Source organism: Petromyzon marinus, chromosome 10, assembly GCF_048934315.1.
Source record: "Petromyzon marinus isolate PM22_M1 ecotype Great Lakes invasive population chromosome 10, UKy_Petmar_22M1.pri1.0, whole genome shotgun sequence".
NCBI lineage: Eukaryota > Metazoa > Chordata > Hyperoartia > Petromyzontiformes > Petromyzontidae > Petromyzon > Petromyzon marinus.
In genome coordinates this window covers 17,683,553-17,700,804 of record NC_133676.1, presented here as the reverse complement: position 1 = coordinate 17,700,804, position 17,252 = coordinate 17,683,553, and the positions used below count along the sequence as shown (strand labels likewise).

At 48.2% G+C, this 17,252-nt stretch overlaps 2 protein-coding genes across 5 annotated transcripts in view; one reads left to right on the top strand and one right to left on the bottom strand.

Annotated features, from left to right (window-relative positions):
• Window positions 1-12,809, top strand: part of LOC116940805 (P2X purinoceptor 5-like) — a 30,289-nt gene extending 17,480 nt beyond the window's left edge. For 2 of the 4 annotated variants that reach the window (XM_032951018.2, XM_032951013.2), the window contains exons 5-11: window positions 177-270; window positions 1,026-1,106; window positions 2,772-2,946; window positions 3,574-3,704; window positions 4,398-4,488; window positions 7,509-7,574; window positions 8,444-12,809. In XM_032951018.2, coding sequence (XP_032806909.2) covers window positions 177-270; window positions 1,026-1,106; window positions 2,772-2,946; window positions 3,574-3,704; window positions 4,398-4,488; window positions 7,509-7,574; window positions 8,444-8,611 — 806 coding nt within the window. In that variant the 3' untranslated portion in view covers window positions 8,612-12,809. The remainder of the gene's footprint in view (window positions 1-176; window positions 271-1,025; window positions 1,107-2,771; window positions 2,947-3,573; window positions 3,705-4,397; window positions 4,489-7,508; window positions 7,575-8,443) is intronic. The other 2 variants (XM_032951015.2, XM_032951016.2) reach the window with 2 other exon arrangements.
• Window positions 12,810-13,380: 571 nt separating this feature from the next.
• Window positions 13,381-17,237, bottom strand: TIMM10 (translocase of inner mitochondrial membrane 10). Its single transcript, XM_032951030.2, has 2 exons — window positions 17,016-17,237; window positions 13,381-14,742 (listed from the first exon to the last, which is right to left on the bottom strand). Exons 1-2 carry the CDS (start codon window positions 17,084-17,086, stop codon window positions 14,550-14,552), a joined length of 264 nt encoding a protein of 87 aa, XP_032806921.1. The 5' UTR covers window positions 17,087-17,237; the 3' UTR covers window positions 13,381-14,549.
• Between the last annotated feature and the right edge of the window lie 15 nt (window positions 17,238-17,252).

Here is a 17,252-nt window from a genome sequence, read left to right as displayed (position 1 = left end):
TTTTACTTAATGCTGGCAAACTGTGCATGTGAATAGACCACCGGATCGGAATTGAGCATTTGCCATCGCGCCCTTGGAGTTTATACCTAGTGCAGTGTGAACGTTCCCAATGTCCCCTCTCCCCTCTCCCCCTGCCTCCCCTGGGGGACGCCGTCGCCCGCCCCCCGCCGTGCTAGGAGTGCGCACGGGACGCTGCGTGGCGTGCGACGAGACGAGGCGGAGCTGCGAGGTGCGCGCCTGGTGCCCCGTGGAGAGCGGCAGCACCCCCAGGTGACGGGCGCGGTGATCCTCCTCGCGAACGCGCGGCCTCCTAAGGGTGTCAGTTACTGGGGAGGGGGGGGTGGTGGCACGTGCCCCCCAATGATTTGATAGAAATCCCTCGTTACGCAGTAGTTGGGGCTCTATAGAGCCCCCGCTACGCAGAAATTGAGGCTCTATAGAGCCTCTATAGAGCCTCTATAGAGCCTCTATAGAGCCCCCACTACGCAGTAGTTGGATCTCTATAGACCCCCCATTACGCAGTAGTTGGGGCTCTATAGAGCTCCCACTACGCAGTAGTTGGATCTCTATAGAGCCCCCACTACGCAGTAGTTGGATCTCTATAGAGCTCCCACTACGCAGTAGTTGGATCTCTATAGAGCTCCCACTACGCAGTAGTTGGATCTCTATAGAGCTCCCACTACGCAGTAGTTGGATCTCTATAGAGCTCCCACTACGCAGTAGTTGGATCTCTATAGATCCCCCACTACGCAGTAGTTGGATCTCTATAGAGCTCCCACTACGCAGAAGTTGGGGGCTCTATAGAGCCCCCACTACGCAGAAGTTGGCCTACGCTTCCACGCTGCCTCGACAGACGTCTTGCAAGAGGCGGTAGTATCCACACCCCACTCCTCGCTGCCTGCCGATCGACTGTCATCAGTAGGAATCTCATCATGAACGAGTTAGCATTGACTGGCTCCACGATTGTTTGAGTATGCAGACACGGTATGTTTGTAGAACACGCCTACCCACGCGTACGTGTGCAGGCATCCCATCTTGGCTGGAGCTGAAAACTTCACAGTCTTCATCAAGAACAGCATCCACTTTCCCAAGTTTTCATTCCGCAAGTAAGGAGCGCGACTTTGTCGGACAGCAGGCTGGCTCAGCGCAAACGCTCGTGTCTCACAGCACGAAAGGTCTGGGTTCTGTTCTGACACCTTTTTGAAACTAAACTATTTATATTTTACCAGGTAATGCCCACTGAGCTATGTAGCTCTTTTCCAGAAACGACCTGGCCACAAATGATAGCTCAACGAATTGGCTTGTCATCATCACGTGTCGCAGCCAAACGCTCTGAACGCGTGATGTTGAGTCTAAATGTGAAGGGAAAAACCGGAAAACCCTGAGAGAGATCCACACGACTACAGAGAGAACATGCAAACTCCAAATATAGAGGCGTAAAGGTCGGGATCAACCTCCTGTATACCTGGCGAGGTAGTTAACATCTCCTAGCCACCGCGGTACATGGAGTTTGAATGTTCTCCCCCTGTTCTGAGTGTCCCTGATTTCTCCAGTTTCCTCCCACAGCTGAAACAATGACAGCAAAACTCCACACTCTCACTGGTATTGTCCAAATATCCCAATGTTGAAACATGACCAGCAACTGACTCAATTGGATTGCACAGCAGTAGCTGCATCGCCCGGCAGGAGCCTCCTGAAAAAGAGTTGAGACTGAGTAAGCAGTGGGGAGCGGTGGTGAAACGGTTAGCGCTACGCTGCACTACAACCCCGGCCGCCCGAGTTTGATTCCCGCTCACGGCCAACATCAGTGACGATTATCTGAACCGGTCCTGGGCCTCCCCTAGGTCGACTCAGCCTCAAATGAGAACCTGGTGCAGTGTGTTAAACATCGTCACTGGGGAGACAAAGGTGGCCGGGCGAGGTGTTGGCCACCCACCAACTCGTGTGTCGTTCTGGCATTCATAGGTGCTGCTCGCTAACAGCACTTGCCCCAACGGTTTGATGAAGGCTGTACGGGGGATCTTTGTCTAAGCAGAGCATATACAGGGTGCTGAAAAAAATGTTAACACTTATACGGGACTATCGTTTTTAATGGGAATAGAACGAATAATACACTGTAACATGATAACAAATGTGATGTTAATAACTTCAAAAAGTCAAAGTCTCCACTTGTTCGCCATCGTTGTCAACGCGTGGCCTGGAACCTTCCCCAGGTGGCCTCCAGAGCCCGGAGGCAGCAGCACATGTCACGTGGTATTGTTGCAAATTCTCGGAAGTGTTAAAACAAATGTTTCGAAGCACCTTGTCTATATTTCAAGGCCGTAATTATAATATATATGGGGGGGGGCACATCGCCCCCAATATTCAAATATGCTCAAAATGTCCCCCCCCCAATATATTGCTATAAAATAGATTTCTGTTTATATGATTGTGGTCATGGTTGTACTTTATTAATCCCTAATCTCTGCCATTACATACAATGAAACAAGAAAAGGTAAAAAGGAAAAAAACAGAGCAATGTAATACAATATACACTTCTAGACATTATTGTAAAAAAAAGTTCATCCCATGTGTTAGTGAATATTAAAATATTTTAGGCAGGAAATGGCAGGAAATGAATTTAAAAATGTATTTATTTTTTCTCGGGGTGGGGGGGGGACCCCCAGACCCCCTGTAAGATTTGGTCCCCCCCGATGTTGACTCCATGGCTACAACGTTACAATATTTACTAGCACGGGATTTTAACTCAAACGAGGCGTGTGCGCTTGCAGGCACAACGTCCTCGAGAACGGCGGCGGCGGTGACGGCGGTGGCGGCGGTGACGACGGCGGTGACGGGCTGCAGCGGTGCCGGTACGACCCTGCCCGCGCCCCGGCCTGCCCAATCTTCCGCCTGGGGGACCTGGTCAGGAGCGCAGGGGCGCGGTTTGACGCCATCGCCGTCAAGGTCGGTGACGCGAACGCGCGTGGTCGTCGTCGTGGTCGTCATGGTCGTCGTCGTGGTTGTCGTCGTTGTCGTCGTCGTTGTTGTTGTTGTCTTCGTATTTGTGGAACTTCTTTTGCACCGTAATTTGTGGAAGTCTCTTTCGAACGCACGGTGGTCGACTCGTGTGTGCATCAGCCCTGCGAGTGCGTCCGTACGTGCGTAACGGGAGGCACTAAGCTAGGCGATCTCTCATGAATTCCACTGCACAGTATTATACATTTGTGTTTGCTATTCGATAAAACCGGCAAAATGAATCAAGCGCCGCCTAAAACTTGGAGACACGAACCTGAGAAAACATCTTATTGGTTCTTGCGGTAAAGTCGCGTAGATAGAAAACAAAAATCTAAATTAAAAGCAATTGATTTTAGTTTTCTATCTACGTGAATTTACACGAAAGAACCAAGAAATGTGAATTCCTGCAGTCACGAAAGATTTAAGTCAAAATCTCTGAGCGAACATCGCCTGGCGTCCCAGTCAGCTGCCCACCGGCTCCCACGCCGCTAATGGAACACTTCGGAGGAGACGCGCGCGCAGGGAGAGGCTGCGTCGTGTGCTGGGACGCCTAAGCGCCGTGCGCTCTCGTGCCAGGGCGGGGTCATCGGCGTGCGCATCGCCTGGCAGTGCGACCTGGACCGCCCGCCCAGCGAGTGCATGCCCACCTACGCCTTCTCTCGGCTCGACACGGACGCGGCGGACGTGGCGACGGGGTACAACTTCAGGTGACGGGCGGCGTGGTGGTGGTGGTGGCGTGGTGGTGGTGGCGTGGTGGTGGTGGTGGTGGCGTGGTGGTGTGGTGGTGGTGGCGTGGTGGTGGCGGTGTGGTGGTGGTGGCGTGGTGGTGGTGTGGTGGTGGTGGCGTGGTGGTGGTGGTGGCGTGGTGGTGGCGGCGTGGTGGTGGTGTGGTGGTGGTGGTGGCGTGGTGGTGGTGGTGGCGTGGTGGTGGTGGTGGTGGCCAGCGTGCTGCGCTGCTCACTGAAGGCCTCCCCGACCAGTCACCGTCCCACGTTGTCTCGCGTCACTTCTGGCTGGCCCATCGAACAAAGGCGGTGGTCACCGCATCATCATCATCGTGCGGCGCGCTGGAGCTATGCACTTTTAAATCACCTAGATTGAAAGCTCGTTTCTTTAGGACTGATTTTGTTTTTAGTTTGTTGCCCTTCCCCCGCACCTCCGATTAATGAATATGTATTGGTTATTATAATGATGGTGTCATCCGATCATTTGAAACCAATAATACTTTCTCCATCCATGTTTGCATATTTTAAAATGTAGTTTTTATTTATATCTCGTTTCTTTCTTAAAGCAATCTCAGTGCAACTGTTCGAACTTAATTTTTAAAACATACACAGATAAATTATCAAACCTATTAAGTGACTATCCTGTGTCAACTGCTAACGTGTTGCTCTGGTCAGATTTGGAAGGTACTATCAAGTCAATGGCGTGGAGCATCGCACGTTAATGAAGGTTTACGGAATTCGATTTGATGTCATGGTGCATGGGAAGGTAATTGGGTCACACGCCACCATCTGATACACTCCCCTACTACACAGCGCATCAGGACAGGTGTGAACACGTGCACTATTTCACAAATCTACTCTTGCACGCCTGAGGCAAGAGTGTTGGTGGTGCCCATCCCTGACAAGTGGAGAGAGAGGGCGAGAGTCGACCGAGATGAGTGGGACGCGTCGGGAGAAGAGGGGAACGCCACGTGGGAAGAAGAATGGCGATGGAGGTGGAAGCATGAGTGACAGAGACCGAGAATCGGGCGGAGGGGTTGGGGTTGGCTCCACGTGGGGAACCGGGGTGTAAACCAGAGTGTGAACCGCAGTGTGAACTACAGTGTGAACCGCAGTGTGAACTACAGTGTGAACCACAGTGTGAATCAGAGTGTGAATCACAGTGTGAACCACAGTGTGAACCAGAGTGTGAACCAGAGTGTGAACCAGAGTGTGAACCACAGTGTGAACCAGAGTGTGAACCACAGTGTGAACCACAGTGTGAATCAGAGTGTGAACCACAGTGTGAACCACAGTGTGAACCACAGTGTGAACCACAGTGTGAAGCAGAGTGTGAACCAGAGTGTGAACCACAGTGTGAATCAGAGTGTGAACCACAGTGTGAACCACAGTGTGAATCACAGTGTGAACCAGAGTGTGAATCAGAGTGTGAACCACAGTGTGAACCACAGTGTGAACCACAGTGTGAACCACAGTGTGAAGCAGAGTGTGAACCAGAGTGTGAACCACAGTGTGAACCAGAGTGTGAACCACAGTGTGAACCACAGTGTGAACCAGAGTGTGAACCACAGTGTGAATCAGAGTGTGAACCACAGTGTGAACCACAGTGTGAATCAGAGTGTGAACCACAGTGTGAACCACAGTGTGAATCACAGTGTGAACCACAGTGTGAACCACAGTGTGAATCAGAGTGTGAACCACAGTGTGAACCACAGTGTGAATCAGAGTGTGAACCACAGTGTGAACCACAGTGTGAATCACAGTGTGAACCACAGTGTGAACCACAGTGTGAATCAGAGTGTGAACCACAGTGTGAACCACAGTGTGAATCACAGTGTGAACCACAGTGTGAACCACAGTGTGAATCATAGTGTGAACCACAGTGTGAACCACAGTGTGAACCACAGTGTGAATCACAGTGTGAACCACAGTGTGAATCACAGTGTGAACCACTGTGAATCACAGTGTGAACCACAGTGTGAATCACAGTGTGAATCAGAGTGTGAACCACAGTGTGAACCAGAGTGTGAACCACAGTGTGAACCACAGTGTGAACCACAGTGTGAATCAGAGTGTGAACCACAGTGTGAACCACAGTGTGAACCACAGTGTGTACCAGAGTGTGAACCACAGTGTGAATCAGAGTGTGAACCAGAGTGTGAACCACAGTGTGAATCACAGTGTGAACCACAGTGTGAATCAGAGTGTGAACCACAGTGTGAACCACAGTGTGAACCACAGTGTGAACCAGAGTGTGAACCACAGTGTGAACTACAGTGTGAACCACAGTGTGAACCACAGTGTGAACCAGAGTGTGAACCACAGTGTGAACCACAGTGTGAACCACAGTGTGAACCACAGTGTGAACCAGAGTGTGAACCAGAGTGTGAACTACAGTGTGAACCACAGTGTGAACTACAGTGTGAACCACAGTGTGAACTACAGTGTGAACCACAGTGTGAACCAGAGTGTGAACCACAGTGTGAACTACAGTGTGAACCACAGTGTGAACTACAGTGTGAACCACAGTGTGAACTGCAGTGTGAACCACAGTGTGAACCACAGTGTGAACCACAGTGTGAACCAGAGTGTGAACCACAGTGTGAACCACAGTGTGAACCACAGTGTGAACCAGAGTGTGAACCAGAGTGTGAACTACAGTGTGAACCACAGTGTGAACTACAGTGTGAACCACAGTGTGAACTACAGTGTGAACCACAGTGTGAACTGCAGTGTGAACCACAGTGTGAACCAGAGTGTGAACCACAGTGTGAACTACAGTGTAAACCACAGTGTGAACTACAGTGTGAACCACAGTGTGAACTACAGTGTGAACCACAGTGTGAACTCCAGTGTGAACCACAGTGTGAACCACAGTGTGAACCACAGTGTGAATCAGAGTGTGAACCACAGTGTGAACCACAGTGTGAACCACAGTGTGAATCAGAGTGTGTACCACAGTGTGAACTAGGGTGTGAACCGGGATGTGAACTGGGGTGTGAATCAGAGTGTGAACCACAGTGTGAACCACAGTGTGAACCACAGTGTGAACCGGGATGTGAACCAGAGTGTGAACCCGGAGTGTGAACCGGGATGTGAACCGGGATGTGAACCAGAGTGTGAAGGACTGTGCAGTGAACGTGGAGACGGTGGGCCAGGACAGGAGTGAGTGACAGCGGTGCTCGCTCACGTGAAATGAGAGAGAGAAATGTTTATTTGTGAGTTTATATTTTCAGGATGCAGTATTATCAGTCTTCGTTTTCATATTATTGCAAAGTGACTGGAGTATGCGGCTACATATATATGTGATAGAAATTGTAGTTTTATTTCAATGTATACTTGTTCAGTCATGAATATGTTTAAACAACACACTATGAGTACAGGAAACCACCAGTTCAGAATAATGACAATGTCGTCATCTCAGTTGATAGACGGTGATATAAGGCATGAGCAGTACCCAATGTCGCCATGTGTATGGAACCCTTAAACCACCGTTGGCCAAACGTTTCCATGACAACTACGAATGCAGTTCTTCTGAACTGGTGGTTGAGTACACAAAGTGGCGTCGCTGTGTCTCTCTTTCGTGGCCTGCACCAATTCTTCTGTACAGATGGCATTTTCTCGTAATTTACAGATTTTTTATCTTGGTAGGTGGTAATTTATCTGAATATCTTGAGCGTGAGAAATAATTGTAATCTGTAAATCAGTAAAAGCCTACACCGTATGTAATTTCAAATATATATTTTTTTCTTTTACATAACCACGAACTTTCGACGGCGTTCCCAGGCTGGCAAATTCAACATCGTCCCCACGATGACCAACGTCGGCTCTGGCCTCGCTTTGCTGGGAGTGGTGAGTAATAACACACACACTAGGAGTGGTGAGTACTAACACACACACACACTAGGAGTGGTGAGTACTAACACACACACTAGGAGTGGTGAGTACTAACACACACACTAGGAGTGGTGAGTACTAACACACACACACTAGGAGTGGTGATTACTAACACACACACACTAGGAGTGGTGATTACTAACACACACACTAGGAGTGGTGATTACTAACACACACACTAGGAGTGGAGAGTACTAACACACACACACTAGGAGTGGTGAGTACTAACACACACACACTAGGAGTGGTGAGTACTAACACACACACTAGGAGTGGTGAGTACTAACACACACACACTAGGAGTGGTGAGTACTAACACACACACGCAGTTCTTCTTGACGTACGGCAGCTGATGTCGATACAGAGCAACAACAACACCACCACCACCACCACGTGTCACATGCAGGTGGGCAAGCCGAGAAGCGCGTCACGAGCAGCGCAGTGACGTCTCCGTGACGTGTCTGTGACGTCTCTGTGACGTGTCTGTGACGTCTCCGTGACGTGTCTGTGACGTCTCTGTGACGTCTCCTTCGCTTGTGTGGATCGGGCATCGCGCGTGGCTGAGTGTTGTGTGCCGTCTCTTCTGGGTGGCCACAGTCGCACGCTGCAGAGTCTCTCAGCTTCCATTTGTGCATCAAGTAACCGCATATGCCGCGGTTTGTGCAGTGGATGCAGTTTAGGGTGGACCACACATTTGCTGCACACCTGCTGAACTTTAGATTGCATCATCTTTATCATCATCAGCCATGATCGCTCCACTGCTGGATGGTCTCGCGTGACGCAACACATCGTCTAGCATCCTGTGTGTTTGTCTCCAACCTCAGGGAGTCTTCCTCTGCGACCTCGTTCTGCTCTACATCAGCAAGAAGAGCCCCTTCTACCGAGAGAGAAAGTACGAAGAGGCGAGTGTGGCTGACTACGACTTAAAAGAGTGTCTAAAAAGTGAAATTGAACTTATGTACATCAAGAGCATACCTTGCAGCGAGATATAAAATATCCTGCAGCTGAACACTCGGGTAATGAAACAAGCATTGGACTGGCACCAACACGCTGATGAAAGGCAAGACCTAAAGCCAAATATTCAGCTAATTGTATATAATTATCAGAGCTTGGGGCTCACGAATTGGCCGGACGGAAAGTGACAGCCAAAACTCGTGGAATGAACCTAATTCGCCTTTAAGATGTCTTTAATGATTGTAAATTATCGTTCGGGAAATCCGAGTGCTTCCCTCTTGACTTGCACCTCCGATGAGCACGGCCGGCTACATGCGGTGTGAAAGAAATTCAACATCCATGCAACATGTCCCCAGTTCTATAGAGGTACCATGTCTAAAACATGTCCCTGGTTATGGAGGTACCATGTCTAAAACATGTCCCTGGTTCTATGGAGGTACCATGTCTAAAACATGTCCCTGGTTCTATATAGGTACCATGTCTAAAATATGTCCCTGGTTCTATGGAGGTACCATGTCTAAAACATGTCCCCAGTTCTATAGAGGTACCATGTCTAAAACATGTCCCTGGTTCTATAGAGGTACCATGTCTAAAACATGTCCCTGGTTCTATGGAGGTACCATGTCTAAAACATGTCCCTGGTTCTATAGAAGTACCATGTCTAAAACATGTCCCTGGTTCTATAGAGGTACCATGTCTAAAACATCTCCCTGGTTCTATGGAGGTACCATGTCTAAAACATGTCCCTGGTTCTATAGAGGTACCATGTCTAAAACATGTCCCTGGTTCTATAGAGGTACCATGTATAAAACATCTCCCTGGTTCTATGGAGGTACCATGTCTAAAACATGTCCCTGGTTCTATAGAGGTACCATGTCTAAAACATGTCCCTGGTTCTATAGAGGTACCATGTCTAAAACATGTCCCTGGTTCTATAGAGGTACCATGTCTAAAACATGTCCCTGGTTCTATAGAGGTACCATGTCTAAAACATGTCCCTGGTTCTATAGAGGTACCATGTCTAAAACATGTCCTTGTTCTATAGAGGTACCATGTCTAAAACATGTCCCTAGTTCTATAGAGGTACCATGTCTAAAACATGTCCCTGGTTCTATAGAGGTACCATGTCTAAAACATGTCCCTAGTTCTATGGAGGTACCATGTCTAAAACATGTCCCTGGTTCTATGGAGGTACCATGTCTAAAACATGTCCCTGGTTCTATAGAGGTACCATGTCTAAAACATGTCCCTGGTTCTATAGAGGTACCATGTCTAAAACATGTCCCTGGTTCTATAGAGGTACCATGTCTAAAACATGTCCCTGGTTCTATAGAGGTACCCAGTCTAAAAAATGTCCCTGGTTCTATAGAGGTACCATGTCTAAAACATGTCCCTGGTTCTATAGAGGTACCATGTCTAAAACATGTCCCTGGTTCTATAGAGGTACCATGTCTAAAACATGTCCCTGGTTCTATAGAGGTACCATGTCTAAAACATGTCCCTGGTTCTATAGAGGTACCATGTCTAAAACATGTCCTTAGTTCTATAGAGGGACCATGTCTAAATCATGTCCCTGGTTCTATAGAGGTACCATGTCTAAAACATGTCCCTAGTTCTATGGAGGTACCATGTCTAAAACATGTCCCTGGTTCTATAGAGGTACCATGTCTAAAACATGTCCCTGGTTCTATGGAGGTAGCATGTCTAAAACATGTCCCTGGTTCTATAGAGGTACCATGTCTAAAACATGTCCCTGGTTCTATAGAGGTACCATGTCTAAAACATGTCCCTGGTTCTATAGAGGTACCATGTCTAAAACATGTCCCTGGTTCTATAGAGGTACCATGTTTAAAACATGTCCCTGGTTCTATAGAGGTACCATGTCTAAAACATGTCCCTGGTTCTATAGAGGTACCATGTCTAAAACATGTCCCTGGTTCTATAGAGGTACCATGTCTAAAACATGTCCCTAGTTCTATAGAGGTACCATGTCTAAAACATGTCCCTGGTTCTATAGAGGTAGCATGTCTAAAACATGTCCCTGGTTCTATGGAGGTACCATGTCTAAAACCCTCGCCTGAAAGGCCGCAGTGTTCAGTCTCAAAAACCAAAGCATGCCAACATCATTGACGTCTCAACCAAGGTCATAGCTTCCAAACTTCTACCATCCATATAGTGCACTCCCAATTCTCGGCAGTAGAATGCTGTCCCAAATGCTTTTGGGTGCAATACAGAGAAAAAACTATTGGGATCTTAAAAAAAAACCTGAATATCATGTTTTATTGTATCGTTCATGTAATATCTATATTTCTGCAGGTGTAGACGTGAAACTGATTTGTGATGGGAGATGGCAGCAAACAGCCCTATCCTGCACCGTCGCACGTGGTACAGCAGTCCACACATCGCATTCATTCACGGGCACCAAGGGGATGGTGCCCAGTTGAACATATTTATAGTTATGTATTATTGATACCTAAATATATTTTCGATGTTGCTACGATGCTCATAAAATGCAGTAAATATTGTACGTTTAAATGGTTGCCATAATGAGAGAGTTTTGGAGTAGAATTGAGGACTTGCGGAAAACCATCACTGCCTCCGTAACGTGAACATCTGTGTCGACCGTGTGCACAGCAGAAGCGTGCACGCCCCAGGGCCCGTGTGGCAGATTGAATGGCAAATACAGTCGTGTTTTATTGATGTGGAGACACGTGGTGAGAAGGGCTGACGCTTGCGATAAACATTTGAGAAGGGTGGTAAGACCGGTTGGACTATTTGACTCTTGCAACATGAGCGTCAACCACGGAGAGGGAATACCGCCGCAGCACGCACGGCTCCAACAGCCGTGTGGAGCAGACTCACTCGTGTGGAGCAGACTCAGACTCACTCGTGTGGAGCAGACTCAGACTCACTCGTGTGGAGCAGACTCACTCGTGTGGAGCAGACTCACTCGTGTGGATTAGACAGACTCGTGTGGAGCAGACTCACTCGTGTGGAGCAGACTAGACTCGTGTGGAGCAGACTAGACTCGTGTGGAGCAGACTCAGACTCACTCGTGTGGAGCAGACTCAGACTAACTCGTGTGGAGCAGACTCAGACTAACTCGTGTGGAGCAGACTCAGACTCACTCGTGTGGAGCAGACTGACTCGTGTGGAGCAGACTCAGACTCACTCGTGTGGAGCAGACTCACTCGTGTGGAGCAGACTCACTCGTGTGGAGCAGACTCAGACTCACTCGTGTGGAGCAGACTCACTCGTGTGGAGCAGACTCACTCGTGTGGAGCAGACTCAGACTCACTCGTGTGGAGCAGACTCAGACTCACTCGTGTGGAGCAGACTCACTCGTGTGGAAGCGACGAGGCGAGTTCGCAGAGACCACTTTGTATCTGCGCCGGATAGAGCAGCTCTCGTTAAGTGGCCACGTAAACATTTGAAAAAGTAATGCATGTTATACTGATAAAAAACACATTTTCCATTGTGCCAGCTATTTTAGAAGAGTGTAGAAATGAATGGTTCACTATTGTGCTGAATTTTAATGCGATTTGATGTTAGTTGTATTGTACCGCAGGTAAATGTATTTGTGAAGTATGTGGTAAAAATGTATCTAATGAATTGACCGTGCAATAAACTCGTCAGTTGATTTAGTTGAACATATTTAAAATAATGATAAAATACACGTCCTTAAAATAATTTATACATTGAGATCCAGTTTGTGAATGTTGCCAAAATGGTAAAAAACTAAAATATATCCTTTAAGAAATATTTTAAATATTTCATCATGCAACAATTGATATTGTACCATTGACGTGTAATGATGTTAATACATTAATAAATAAAAATATTTTTAATTCTAGATTTGAAGCTTTCGTGACTGCAAGGATCCATACTCTTTGGATCTATTCGGTAAAGTCACGTAGGTATTGTTTTATTTGTTTACCTACGTGACTTTACCGAATAGAACCAAAGAGTATAAAATATTTTTAGGTTCATATTAATTTAAAATTGGCTGTCAAGTGGGTTTGGGTAGTCGTGATCCTCCAGGTCGATGCAGCTATGAAATCCGCTCGCGTGCAGCTACTGGATGGATCAGTGGATCGCGCGACTGTGATGAGATGGCGACAGCTTAGGGAGGGGTCTTCATCCAGCGGGGGATTCCTTTGTGGCCGATGAGACTGCATTGTAACAGATCACTGGTGGGAATATTTCACTTTACTGCAATAAACACAATCATGTGCATTTATTTGTGTTGCTATATTACTGTTCAACAAGTTTCCCTTTCTGAATGTTATACTTCATGGGACCGCTGCCGACTGGTGCACAAGCAAAAATATCACCTTCTGAGTTAATACAGATATAAAATAATACTGCCTTGTTACAGAGAAGATGTACAACTCGAAATGATTGCCAATGGCCCTTTAGGGTAGAGAGCAACAGGGCTGATGCACTGCCGTTGTGACTGTAAATCGCACTGGACATTGGTGTTAAGGTCACTTCATGTGCAGAATAAAAAATGGCATGCAAATTAAAGAGAGAATTATATTTAGGTCGACATTGTGACAGTAACAATTCCCCCACATACTCGACACATTCAGAGAGAACAAATATACAAGTTATCTGTGGAGGTGCTTAGATGCATTTTTAAAAACCTTAACTGCATACCAAGGTTATAATGAGTCACTCCCTCGCCACGATTTTCTGTGTGCAAGGTTCCTTGAATAATTTAATGTTTCTCTTATTGATGCCCCAACCCTCTACAGTAGCATGCACTTACACACACGAACAGTGAATAACACATTCTCACATGCAGTTATCGTGAGCCCAAAATTCAGTTTTAATCGGCGACTTTGCCATCCCTCCCACATCTTGCACGGCGCCGCGAGAGTTGAGCACACTGCAAGGCAGCCACAGCTACACCGAGTATAAATATCGCTGATGATCACCAGTCGGTACGAACAACAATAACACCCCGCTGCAGTGAATGGCATCACGGGACGGAGGAATTTCTCATCTTAACATGTCGACGATGTACGTACGCCATCTCCTGTCGCGAGCGACGACTTTGGTTAACGCGATTGTAACATCGCAAACCTCCCTTGCCTCGTTCCTCCCGCGGGAAGCGTGAACCGGAAAAGCACCATCAGCCGCGTGACATCTCCCGCATACGATTAAAAAAACCCGCTTACAGGTATATCCACATGTACTACTTCCTGTTTGGGAACACCACATCATCACGTGCAAATGAACGTCGGCAAATCCACTCGCCACATCACCAAGGATGTTGAATTACAAAATCGATTCTTCCATGCAATTCACCACGTTATCGGATAACTGGACATCTGCTCGGTGCAAGGGGGGATGTGCTCATGTTTTTATGTAATGTATTAAAAAATGTTTCTGAAAATAATGGGAACGTTCAACGGCGGTACAACGAATGGAAGTCGTGTAAACGTAACATACTTCTCTAACTGCCCAATTGCTCCGATGTTGCGATGCACCGCAGATAATACTATGTAAATCTATAGTATGAATCTAGTGGAGAGAAAAATCATAAATAGTAAATTCTTATATGCACAATTAACATGAGTCTAAGAATGACTTTTAATCAAAGAAAACGAATTCCTCGTTATAAAATCTATGAACTGTGGATATTACAGAGCAACAATTACGAGCAATCTTCACCTTTAGGCTATGTGCATAGGAGGTTTTCAGCAATTCAGTTCCCATCTCTGGCATCGTCACAGTGAAGAGGGGACATCAACGACCTGCACCGTCTGTCTGTGTAACAATGTCAATCCTCTCACGGGGACAAATGGCTCCTTTTACGTGTTAAGGCATCGAGACGTCGACACTGGGTTAAGAGCAACGCTATTCAAGACGATCTCAACCATTCAATCACAAACCTATAAGCGTTTTAGGTATGTACAAATTTTAATGCGGGGGAGGGAGTGGGGGGATCCCCGATGCGTGCGGCGCGGATCAGGGAGCCTGCTGCAAGCGCTTCATGGTCTCCTCGTCCTGCATGGAGAGTTCCGTGAGCTTCTTGCCCAGCCGCTCGTGCACGTCCAGGTACTTGGCGACGCAGCGGTCCAGGCACACGGCCTCGCCCTTGGAGAGGTCCACCTCCTTGTAGTGTGGTGGCACGCACTTGCGGTGGCAGGCGTTCGTCATCCTGCGGGCACAAGCGACACGCGCCACCGTCAGTGCCACAGCGAAGGGACCTCCGGATGACGCTTTTGTAAATTCTGTGCGACACGCATCGCACACGCACGCAGCCGTCGTGCAGGATTCAACGGGCGATGGTGCCGCCCTGCAATTATCATCTCACGCCAAGGTGGCTAGGAGCTGTAATTACCTCGCCCACAATACAGGAGGTCGTGGATTAAGTCCCGACCCTGATGCCTGCTGCTGTTTATTTGGAGTTTGCGTGTTTCTCTCTCCCCGTGGTCGTGTGGATTCTTCTCCAGATCCTCCAGTTTTTCCCTCTAATTTGGAAACTTGCATTTAGGGTATTTGGCTGCTGCTGCTGTAAATGTCCACATGCTGATAAGCCACTTCGTTGAGCTATCATTTGTGGCCAGGTCGCTTCTGAAAAAGAGCTACATAGCTCAGTGGGCCCCTACCTGGTAAAATATAAATAGTAAAGTTTTTAGTTTCATGCCACTGCTGGCTGAAGGGAATCCACAAGAGCAGTGCGTCGCACACTGATGGCGTGCTGCTGTGGCTAGGTCCCAGGTGTGCCGCGATTTTGTACGAGCCCCATCCTTAAGTCAGGATCTGCCCAGGGGTTTTGCTCCTTCAACAAATGCTTCTCTGGATAACACAGATTCAGCAGCAATATAGGTCGATGGATTAAAACGTGATTTTATTTAATGAGACGGGACGTTTGTTCTATTTCACCACTGTTACCTTCCCACGAGTGTCACTTGTACGACGAAACACAGTGTACCATGATATAATACAAGTAGCACCGTTGACTTGCCGGCAAGTTTAGTTGTTTACCCAGGAGAACGATACCCAGTCGCAGGGCTCTTTCAGGAGGGTCCTGCGTTTTTTATTTTAAGCTATTTTCAGCCACTTAGCGGCGAGTGTTTATTGTACATGTGGGAAGAAACCGGAGCACCCGGAGAAAACCCAGTCGCGCGCGAGGGGGAAACACTATATCCCCGTACAGATGGAATACACAGACGGCTATCAAATTTTGATTTAAAGCTTTCGTGACTGCAGTGATTCATATTCTTGGTTCTTTCGGTAAAATCACGTTGAAGGGAAACAATAAAATATATATAAAACAATGAAATTCTCACGACGTTTCGACTGCAACACAAGCAGTCATCATCAGGTGTGAAAACCAACAGCTCGGACCGCATTCACCTGATGATGACTGCTTGTGTTGCAGTCGAAACGTCGTGAGAATTTTTATTGTTTTATATATATTTTATTATTTTATTGTTTCCCTTCAACGTGACTTTACCGAAAGAACCAAGAATACGGCTATCGGTCCACCACTCGCTCTACGGCCTTCTCGTGGCGAGCCAGGGAATGGCACCTCCTCGGCGTGAATGGAGTTCCACAACTTGTGCGCGGTGATCCACCAACCCTCGCTGCTGCTGTGGCTCTCTCCAACAGTGCTGGGTAACAGCAGGGAGCCACCCCGCGGAGATGTGAACCGGTTGAGCTCGCCACCGCATGGGGGGGCACAGCGCGAATGGCGCGAGCCCTCAACTCGTGAAGGTCACACGACATTCGCCAATGCGAGTCGGGCTCACGATATACGTTCACACTCATGATGATAATGAAGCAAGGGTTGACCATTGTGAGTCAGTACTCTATGCGGTGACAACCATGTATCCCACTTGTAAGTACTGTACATGTATTCATCACCAGCCATGGTCAATCCACTGCTGGACTAAGGTCTCCCCAAGCCAACGTCATCCCCCTCACTACTCTCCGGCATCTACTGTCGCCTTGGGTTGCTTAAAGGACCTTCAACTATAACATCTACACAAACTGTTGCTTACATGCCAAACGAAAGAACACAAATCCACAGCGCCACTGCACACGGGTGATTGTCTAAACACAGTGCACTCCAGCGCTGTCCTCCAGACACAGTCTCGTCCCCTTCACCTGATGAAGGCCGCTTGTGTTGTGGCCGAAACGTCGTGAGAATATGATTGTGTTATGTTATTTTATCAATTTATTATTTTATTCTCATTCTACGTGACTTTACCGAAAGAACCAAAGAAGATGCGCACTGTGATTGTCTAAACACAGTGCAGGGCAAAGGGATGCCGAGCGAACCACCGCCTGGGCCGCGCCAGACCCCTGTCGATGACGCGAGGCCACGGGGCCGCCGTAACCTTCAGGGCCACGGGAGGCCCCAGCTCCTCCTCCTCCTGCTGCTGCTGCCGACTCCCGCGTCCCGACGATACCGCCGCCACTCGCCTGTTGTACATGTCCGCCATCATCTCAACCTCGAGCTCTGCCGCCAGCTGCTGCGCCTTCATGGGGTCCATGGCGAGGTGACGGCGGCGAGGGCACAGAGGCCGGGAGGAGCCGGGAGGGAGCCGGGAGGGAGCCGGGAGGAGCCGGGGGAGCCGGGAGGGAGCCGGGAGGAGCCGGGGGAGCCGCCGCACGCTGCTAGCCACGTGCTCTGCCGCGCTTCAATGAAACGGCGATTCC

What these genes read in the sequence shown, in the direction of transcription:
- TIMM10 (XM_032951030.2), bottom strand. Translation starts at nt 17,086, where the DNA reads ATGGACCCCATGAAGGCGCAGCAGCTGGCGGCAGAGCTCGAGGTTGAG. An exon ending in ATGGCGGACATGTACAACAG is followed by an intron (nt 14,743 to 17,015) that starts GCGAGTGGCGGC and finishes TTGTGCCCGCAG; the next exon opens with GATGACGAACGCCTGCCACC.